Here is a 10,593-nt window from a genome sequence, read left to right on the forward strand (position 1 = left end):
CTCTAGTGGTGTGGGGGCTGTGCTTTGGCAAAGTGGGTGGGGTTATATCCTTCCTGTTTGGCCCTGTCCGGGGGTATCATCGGATGGGGCCACAGTGTCTCCTGACCCCTCCTGTCTCAGCCTCCAGTATTTATGCTGCAGTAGTTTATGTGTCTGGGGCTAGGGTCCGTCTGTTATATCTGGAGTACTTCTCCTGTCTTATCCGGTGTCCTGTGTGAATTTAAGTATGCTCTCTCTAATTCTCTCTTTCTTTCTTTCTCTCTCTCGGAGGACCTGAGCCCTAGGACCATGCCTCAGGACTACCTGGCATGATGACTCCTTGCTGTCCCCAGTCCACCTGGCCGTGCTGCTGCTCCAGTTTCAACTGTTCTGCCTGCGGCTATGGAACCCTGACCTGTTCACCGGACGTGCTACCTGTCCCAGACCTGCTGTTTTCAACTCTCTAGAGACCGCAGGAGCGGTAGAGATACTCTTAATGATCGGCTATGAAAAGCCAACTGACATTTACTCCTGAGGTGCTGACTTGCTGCACCCTCGACAACTACTGTGATTATTATTATTTGACCATGCTGGTCATTTATGAACATTTGAACATCTTGGCCATGTTCTGTTATAATCTCCACCCGGCACAGCCAGAAGAGGACTGGCCACCCCTCATAGCCTGGTTCCTCTCTAGGTTTCTTCCTAGGTTTTGGCCTTTCTAGGGAGTTTTTCCTAGCCACCGTGCTTCTACACCTGCATTGCTTGCTGTTTGGGGTTTTAGGCTGGGTTTCTGTACAGCACTTTGAGATATCAGCTGATGGTAGAAGGGCTATATAAATAGATTTGATTTAATTTAAATTACGAGCCTAGTTGGTTTAGCCATGGAAAAAGTCAGGAACCTTCCCATGATTGGGTGAGATAATGGATGGGCTGGACATGCTGAGAGATGAGTTTGGATTGGTCTGCCATGTAGCATGCTTCTGTCTAAAACATGAGCTGCCCAGTATGTAGATAATCCTGGTTACCGCTGCTATTTTGAAAGATATCACGGAGAACTGCTAAAGTGTTGCTACTGCTCTCAACATTGCTGCCCTGAATTTAACAGGTGCTATCGGCAAAGATCAGCGGGGGAAAAGTTGTGATGGACTACTTTCTGGAGGTCGATCGGGCCATGCTGACTTTGACTCTGAAAATGAATCAGAGGATGAGGAAATCCCTGATTTAGGTAAAAACATTTTCATTTAACCAAACCTTGTAGTATCTTCTGATGACAGTTATGGGGAAGAAATGGCAATCAACAGTGTCGTTTTCAAGGAAGAAGTTGACAGAGTTTTGAAATCAGTGGAATGCCCGGTGAAAGCAGAGTTTGATTGCAAATGCGTAGGGAGTCAAAAAGAGAACATAGTAGGCTGTGGTATACAACACCTGTATCCAGATTATATCTTCAAACTAAGGGAAACCATGGCATCCATGATAGATAGGGAGAAGCGTTCATCCATGTATACGGGTAATCACACCAGCTTGACACTTACTGTATGATTACTGTACTCTGATGGTCCAGAGGGAACTATCTCATTCCCGCAGAGGTTTTCTCCTCCTTTTCTCCTCTTTCATCCCTTCCTGGTGTGTATTAACAGGACTGAGGGATGTGACTTAACAGACACCATACAAGACTAAGAACAGATATAACACTTAGATGAGTACTTTTCAGAGAAGGAGAAAAAGGAAGAGATTAACTTTACTTCAAGATAAAATGATCATGCCAGAGAGAGATACCAAATAAATGATGTGTGTGATGCAAAAAATAAATTGATAGATATATTTACATATGTGTAGGAAGACCTATGCAGGATGTAGGCCTAGTATGTGAGTTGTATCACTTTTCTTCTTTTCAAATATAGACTTTAAACTAATGGGAGGAGTCAGAAGAAGAGGGAAAATGCTGAAACAGGTTTCATAATGTGTCACAGACCACAAAGTCCCCAGTGTATAACTACCCACACGTTCATCAAAGATGGCTGTCTTGTCAGTACAAAGGAGTAGAGCATGTTCACATGTATCACCTAACTTGTCAAAAGAAGCGCAACAGGTCCACAGAGTTGAAATGTGAAAACATTATGTATCCGTAATAATTGTTTTTGTGTGAAAAGAAACAGGCAAAAATTTATATATATGCCAATTTATTTATTTATTTATTTATTTAACCTTTATTTAACCAGGTAGGCAAGTTGAGAACACGTTCTCATTTACAATTGCGACCTGGCCAAGATAAAGCAAAGCAGTTCGACACATACAACAACACAGAGTTACACATGGAGTAAAACAAACATACAGTCAATAATACAGTAGAAAAATAAGTCTATATACAATGTAAGCAAGTGAGGTGAGATAAGGGAGGTAAAGGCAAAAAAAGGCCATGGTGGCGAAGTAAATACAATATAGCAAGTAAAACACTGGAATGGTTGATTTGCAGTGGAAGAATGTGCAAAGTAGAGATAGAAATAATGGGGTGCAAAGGAGCAAAATAAATCAATAAATAAATACAGTTGGGAAAGAGGTAGTTGTTTGGGCTAAATTATAGATGGGAAGCAGATGCTTTTATCCAAAGCGACTTACAGTCATGCGTGCATACATTTTCAAATGTGTGGCCCCAGCGGGAAACAAACCAACAAACAATGGCATTGCAGGCACTATACTCTACCAACTGAGCCACACAGGACCAACTATAATTGTCAACACATAACTCTGTTATATGGAAGTAATCCTTGTTTGCGAGTTCAGAAAGCCTCTTGTTTAAAAAAAAAATGATTTTATGGACAAATTAGCTATGTCTGACTGAGACCAGACTACTCTGGCCCTCTCCTCCTCTGAATACTACTCAAATGTCTAAACACAGTTAAAGCTGGCCTGCACTAACAAACTTATAACATGTATTTTGTGTATATTTGATGTGTATCTAGGAAAGAGCAGAAGTGGAGGGAAGTGGATGTGAGGCATAGAAGAAATGGGACTTCCTGTAAAGTAAGGTATGGTACAGAGCCTCAGCTAGCTGTGAAATCACTTGTTGTGTCACGCTGAGGGACCAGAGATGAGGGTTAGGGGAACACATTCAAGAAGCTATGTCCACGGATAAGACCGGAGAGAAAACAAACATAAATAAAAATAGCTTTTTTAAGTACTTCTCTTTTTTTGGGGTTCATAATAAGACAGATACATTGTTTCCTTTGGTGTTCCCTTTAGGACATATGGTGTATGGGTAGAGTGATCATCGCTCCTGGATATGGCCGGTCTCTTTGGACTGAAGATCCTGCTGCTGTGGACTGGGCTCATAGAGTTGGCTATATGTAAGTACAGTATGATACCCAGGGGATGGGAGTGATGGGGGGGTTGTTATTTATTTTAATGGAGATGGGCTGTGGGGCATAAATTCACCTTTAACCAGTGGTGGGCCGTCAGGGCCTGCAAGGCCTTCTCTGCTGGCCTAAACATCATCAGAATATAATTTTTTTTTAAATATATTTTCCCACAAATATGTATTAAGTTATTCCCCAGAGTAAGAGTTATAGCTTCATAGCTTTCCTCTTGGTTGCACTGCTTCCAGCCCCAGGTTGAGATTTGGAGGGCTGGTCTTTATGTTAGATCTTTTATCCAATCATATTCAGCCATCATGTGTTGCCAGGGGTCTAAAATCTGGCCTCAGGCCTTCAGAATCAACAGTGCGGGCGCTTGTAGCTTAAAGTGAATGGAAATTAAAATTTTGTGTCAACCAATCAGCTTTAGAGTTGGCTAGAGTTGGCTATTGTACACAGGAGCCAGCTAGCAGCGTAGTGCGTCCACGTCTTTTGTTACCAATATTGAGAGGCAGGTCCTATGGGCAGGTCTATGCAGATCTAGGAAACTGAATTTGATAAACAAATTAATTCGCGTTCTACTAAACTGTTTTTTCAACCCACAATGGCGGAAGGAGGAGAAGATATCGATTTGGTCGAGGATATAATTATAACGCCATTCTCAAGACGAACTTTTCAAGAAAAGTTAGACATTGTAAGGAGAGGTCGCCCGACGCCACAAAGCCTGTCACAGGCGGGAAAGGGGTTCGTTCGCTCACCACTTTCAAAGTTTCAACTACGAGCGCTGTCAATGGCTCACAGGCTCCGAGAAGCACTGCAAACTGTACTGCTGGGAATGCCTATTATTTGCAAGTGATCGATTTGGTGTTTGGAGCCACACTGGCTTTGCAAACTTGAGTTGTCTGTTAAACACTGTTTACCCCAAAATGTCAATTTGTCAATTTCAAGGTGACGCAACACCTGGTTATACTGCGTTTCTGTCTAAATGTATAGTGTCTAGAGCCATGGCATAATGATGGTAATAAGAGGTGGATTAATTCGGGTGGGACTGTGTAGTACCTCACTGAAGGCCTAGGCCCCAGGCCCACGGCACGCCACTGCCTTTAACGTATATGGAATCGTTTTGGAAAATGTATCCTGATGCAGTCACCATAAAGGCTTAAGAAAACACTTAAAGGATGCAGGATTGCATGTAAAATAATGTTGATGAATCAAACTTATTTGAGATCATTCGAAATGCAGTAACTTTCTCGGGGTTGACTAATGTATCCTTTTCCCTTTCAATCTGAGTTTGAGTAGAGTAAACTCTGAGATTGTCAAGTCCATCTAAACTGTCTGCCTGTGGGTGAGTGTTACTTGGAGGACTAGCTTTTAAAGGAGACTTGTGACAGAGTTGGCCCGCTCATGTTCAGAGAATGGACAGACCTGATTTAGTGATGTAAAGTATTTAATCGCCACCGTCTTTGTTTGGTTCTCTGAAATAGTTTCAGTGAAAGACTATAATAATCTGAGGCTAATGCCAGTTTCTCACTGTGCAACCAATGCAGAGTTACTTGTGCATCCAAAACCTCTTGTTGTGTGCAAAACTGCAGCATTGTATGTGTGAATTTAGCATGAATCTACACTGCAGTACATGTGAAAGTTCTGAATGTACTGTACATCTACCGACTGCAGTAAGACAAAGTTTAGATGAGCGGTTGTCTGTAGGCTGATCACAGCACAACCACTCCCGTGTTCCATTTTGAGCGGCCAACGTGTAACAATGACGATCTGGACATTATTTATATCTGTAAAGAGTTATATTGTAAATCCACATGTCATATGAATTTACATATGACAATTGAGTTCATGTTAATTCAATTGAGTATGAAACCATACATTTAAAAAATGGATATCCATTCAAAGGAAGAAATGACTAATATTCTTGTTTAAGTCAAAGGAAACAATGGGTCTATCAACTTGACTAATTTGGAACCCTTCAAAAAGTACATCTGTCTTAGAGATATTACTCACAACAATGAAACTATTCATACCACGTCCCATGAATTTGAAATCAAGTGTGGTAAGTTATATCATTTTTTAAAATAAACTCTCGACTTAAAAATGCGAATTCTAAAAATAGTCTCCACTCTTAGAAAAAAGGGTTCCGAAAGCGTTCTTTGGCTGTCCACATAGGATAAACCTTTTTGGTTCAGGTAGAACTCTTTTGTGTTCCATGTAGAACCCTCTGTGGAAAGGGTTCTACATGGAACTCAAAAGGGTTTTTCAAAGGGTTCTCCTATGGGGGATTAGCCTTTTAAAATGATAAACTTGGATTAGCTAACACAACGTGCCATTGGAACACAGGAGTGATGGTTACTGATAATGGGCCTCTGTACGCCTATGTAGATATTCCATAAAAATCTGCCATTTCCAGCTACAATAGTCATTTACAACATTAACACTGTATTTCTGATCAATTTGATGTTATTTTAATGGACAGAAAGCGTTTTACATTCATGTCACGGCCGTTTAAAGGAGTGGACCAAGGCGCAGCGTGATTAGAATCCATTCCTCTATTTATTTAAACAAAGAACACTTTAACAAACTCACAAAACAACAAACCGAACCGTGACGCCAACGTAGTGCTCACAAGCAACTAAACAAGGACAACTACCCACAAAACCAACTTGGAAAATGGCCACCTAAATAGGCTCCCCAATCAGAGACAACGATAAATAGCTGTCTCTGATTGGGAACCCATCCAGGCCACCATAAGCCTAATTAACCCTAGACAATACAAAATCCCCATAGATAACAGAAACCCTAGACAAGACAAAAACCCATAGACAATACAAAAACTAAACAAACCACCCTTGTCACACCCTGACCGAACCAAATAATAAAGAAACCAAATATAACTAAAGTCAGGGCGTGACAATTCAAAAACAAGGACATTTCTAAGTGACCCCAAACTTTTGAACGGTGGTGTACATTTAAATCTGGAGCAAACAAGTGATTGATAAGCATTTCATATAATGTATCTCTGACTCTTAAAATGTTTTATCAGGTTGTCAGAGTTTTGAGCGCTTGCATCCATTCACAGAGTATAACTGTTCAGTAGAGTCACTTTACCAAGGCATCAATTTCTCAAAAACACCCCTATGTATTCACACCCCTTGACTTTTTCCACATTTTGTTGTTACATCCTGAATTTCAATTGAGATACCCTATAATGTCAAAGTGGAATTATGTTTTTAGTAATGTTTACAAATGAATTAAACATGAAAAGCTGACATTTCTTGAGTCAATAAGTATTCAACCCCTTTGTTTATGGCAAGCCTAAATAAGTTCAGGAGTACAAATGTACTTTACAAGTCACATAATAAGTTGCATGGACTCACTCTGTTTGCAATAATAGTGTTGACTACCTCATCTCTGTACCCCACACATACAATTATATGTAAGGTCCCTCAGTTGAGCAGTGAATTTCAAATACAGATTCAACCACAAAAACCAGGAAGGTTTTCCAATGCCTTGCAAAGAAGGGAACCTATTGGTAGATGGTTAAACATTTAAAATAAAGCAGACATTGAATATCCCTTTGGGTATGGTGAAGTTATTATTTACACTTTGAATGGTGTATCAATACGCCCAGGCTCTACAAAGATACAGACGTCCTTTCTAACTCAGTTGCCAGAGAGGAAGGAAACCGCTTAGGGATTTCCCCATGAGGCCAATGGTGACTTTAAAACAGTTGCATAGTTTAATGACTGTGATAGGAGAAAATGTAGGATGGATCAACAACATTATAGTTACTCCACAATACTAACCTAAATGATGGAATGAAAAAAAGGAAGTCTGTACAGAATAAAAATATTCCAAAACATGCATCCTGTTTGCAATAAGGCACTAAAGTAAAACTGCAAAAAAAATGGCAAAAAGTACCATTCTTCATATTTTCAAGCACGGTGGTGGCTGCTGCATCATGTTATGGGTATGCTTGTCATCGGCAAGAACTAGTGATTCTTTGGGGGATAAAAAATAAATGTAAGAGAGCTAAGCAGAGGCAAAATCCTAGCTGAAAACCTGGTTCAGTCTGCTTTCCAACAGACATAGAGAGACCAATTCCCCTTTCAGCAGAACAATAACCTAAAACACAAGGCCAAATATACACTGGAATTGCTAACCAAGATGACATTGAATCTCTATTATACAGTAGTGCTATTGATGCAAAATGTTAGCTACAATTTAAGAAAACTAACACTAAAGTGAAAGTTATAAATGTATGTGGGTATTTGATGGAGTCAAATTGGGGTCATGATAGTGGCTGTACCAAATGTTTGATATATTATAATAATTGATTGTAATATGTTGTATGTATAGAAGGGGAAGGGTTATAAGACCCCTCCCCCTCCACATGTATAGGGTCCTAGATTACAGATTAACAATATATATATATTCATTATAATGTTTTAAAATTGTTCCACAGTCGTTTCTAAGTCTCTGCCTCTTATAAAGAAACGGTCTGAGAAATGTGTGAAATATTGCATGGGGTCTGTGAGAAAGCACTTCAAAGATAAACACAGAACCCTGCAGGGGAGTAAAAGAGATAAGAGACTCGTCAGACATACCTCTATAAATCAACTTGGGGGAGTGGACATTTACTGCTGAGCCTTAGAAAACACTGGAACTATTGTATCTCTCTTGCAAGTTTGTATTGTTGTGTCTGCATGGGCTTGGTCTGATGAGTAGAAGGTAATGACGTATGCAGTGACATCACTAGGGCTGGACTTCGGGCTTAATAAAATAACTTGGGACTTTTCCTATGGGGCAGAACTCAGGAGAGACATCAGTTGTATGTGTGATGTTTTATCTTTGACTTCTGTCTACAGCTGTATTTTGATTAAAATTGTAATGATTTATAAGTGCACATTTTGAGTGTTCCTTATTTGTTAAGTAAATAAAACAGAGCACAGAAAAACAGAACCAACTTATATTGCTGACGGTGGCTCCCGATAGGGGCTAATTAACATTATACAAATTGTAAAATTAAACAAGCTTTCAAATATTCTAAAACGCATACATCAAATCGGCAGGTTCAGCCCGACAGAAACCTATAGCTTGGGTGTCCAAATTTCATCCACACAAATTATAAAGGCACACAATTAAAATTCTGAATAACGGCACAGCTATTTATAGCCTATTTCACTGTGGAAAAGGGGCCGCAATCCATGTCATGTTGATATGATTTTCAGTTGGCTTCTATATGGCTGGTTTCCCATTCATCTATACAGGGATCATATTTACAATCACCTTCTCCAAACGGATTACTGATTTACGTAGCTCTTATCAATAGATGTTATCCATTTATAAATTGCACTGCATGGAGAATTATATTATTTCTATGGTAAAAAAATGAAGTAGATGCTTTTTCCACTCCGAACCAGTAGGTCCTGTGGACCTTATTCATGGTTTCCGCGCACATAAAGGTATACGTCTTATATGTAGACACACCTCTGCCACACCTTTATTTCTAAGATTTTCACCCCGAAAGAATAGCGGGTGAATAGCATGCTATTCTCATGCTTAAATTCAATGTCAGAATACGCATAGAGAGAAAAGTGCATAAAAAGGGAATTACGTTTCATTTACGCACGCTTAACTTGGGTCGGAATCGGGGACTAAGAACTTAAGGAGATGAAATGTGTTTGTGTCTGGCTTTGTCGTTGTTTCAATATTTATTGGTCATTGAATCCAAGAAAGAACATGGGCCTTGACCTATAACCCTGAGTGAAACTGAATGTTTTTGGCAAATGTTTTCTTTTACTTCCAGCCTGCCTAGATCATGGAAAAGAAAGACATACAGGGGAGTACCTCTCCACACTTTGAAAAGAGAGTCAAATGATGTAGCAGAGCATGGGGAAACAATTGGATCGGTTGCAAAGTTGTATGGCATATGTCATGTGACAGATTCTGCAGAGAGTGAAAGAAGCTACTGGAGAAGGGGTCGAGAGAGCTTCCTCACGTAGGCTACCGTAGTGGAAACAGGGTCTTCATGGATGAGCAGAAGTTGTCAGAGTATCTCTTGAAGGCAGCTGATTTATGCCCACGGTCCCACTGCTATCCAGCCCACCTCTCCAGCTGCCTCCCAGGCCACCTCTCCAGCTGCCTCCCAGGCCACATCTCCAGCTGCCTCCCAGGCCACCTCTCTAGCTGCCTCCCAGGCCACCTCTCCAGCTGCCTTCCAGGCCACATCTCCAGCTGCCTCCCAGGCCACCTCTCCAGCTGCCTTCCAGGCCACATCTCCAGCTGCCTCCCAGGCCACATCTCCAGCTGCCTTCCAGGCCACATCTCCAGCTGCCTTCCAGGCCACATCTCCAGCTGCCTTCCAGGCCACAACTCCAGCTGCCTTCCAAGCCACATCTCCAGCTGCCTTCCAGGCCACATCTCCAGCTGCCTCCCAGGCCACTTCTCCAGCTGCCTCCCAGGCCACTTCTCCAGCTGCCTTCCAGGCCACATCTCCAGCTGCCTTCCAGGCCACAACTCCAGCTGCCTTCCAAGCCACATCTCCAGCTGCCTTCCAGGCCACATCTCCAGCTGCCTCCCAGGCCACTTCTCCAGCTGCCTCCCAGGCCACTTCTCCAGCTGCCTTCCAGGCCACATCTCCAGCTGCCTTTCAGGCCACTTCTCCAACTGCCTTCCAGGCCACTTCTCCAACTGCCTTCCAGGCCACTTCTCCAACTGCCTTCCAGGCACCTCCCAACATGTATCAGGCTGTGGCTGGGAAACACCTGATTACTCTTCTGATTTCAACCCAGCTGATGTATGCCCCTTCCCAAAAGCAGGGCCCAGGAAAATTACAACAAGGGGTAGGAAGAGGAGAAGAAACCCCGTCAAGCAGGCACTGGAAGAACAGCATAAAAAGTTAAGCTCTCAGAAGGCAAAAATAAAAATTGCCCTGCCTAAAAAAACATCTGGAAAGAAGCAAGCTAAGACAAAGCCTAAACAAAGCACATTGAACCAGAAGATTCAGATTCCTCCAACGAGGAAAACTGCTGCATTGTGTGCATGGAGCACTTTAACAATTCCAGGTCCAAGGAGGTCTGGGTGCCATGCTAGGAATGCCAATTATGGGCCCGCCAAGCCTGTACCCCAGGACAGCTATACCACTGTCACAACTGTGACTCTGATTAAGTCAGAATCCAACATTCAGTCATACGCAGACGCATACACAGACACACACACACACACACCACAAACGTTCAGGTGTTTAGTTTAG

The 10,593-nt window shown here is 41.8% G+C and overlaps 1 protein-coding gene across 1 annotated transcript; it reads left to right on the top strand.

The window, feature by feature from the left end:
* The first annotated feature begins 3,262 nt into the window (after positions 1-3,262).
* LOC139579700 (antifreeze protein Maxi-like) lies at positions 3,263-10,243 on the top strand. Its single transcript, XM_071408534.1, has 2 exons — positions 3,263-3,326; positions 9,456-10,243. The coding sequence occupies exons 1-2, from the start codon at positions 3,263-3,265 to the stop codon at positions 10,241-10,243; spliced, it is 852 nt and encodes a 283-aa protein (XP_071264635.1).
* The last annotated feature ends 350 nt before the right edge of the window (positions 10,244-10,593 follow it).

This window comes from Salvelinus alpinus, chromosome 6 (genome assembly GCF_045679555.1).
Source record: "Salvelinus alpinus chromosome 6, SLU_Salpinus.1, whole genome shotgun sequence".
Lineage (NCBI taxonomy): Eukaryota > Metazoa > Chordata > Actinopteri > Salmoniformes > Salmonidae > Salvelinus > Salvelinus alpinus.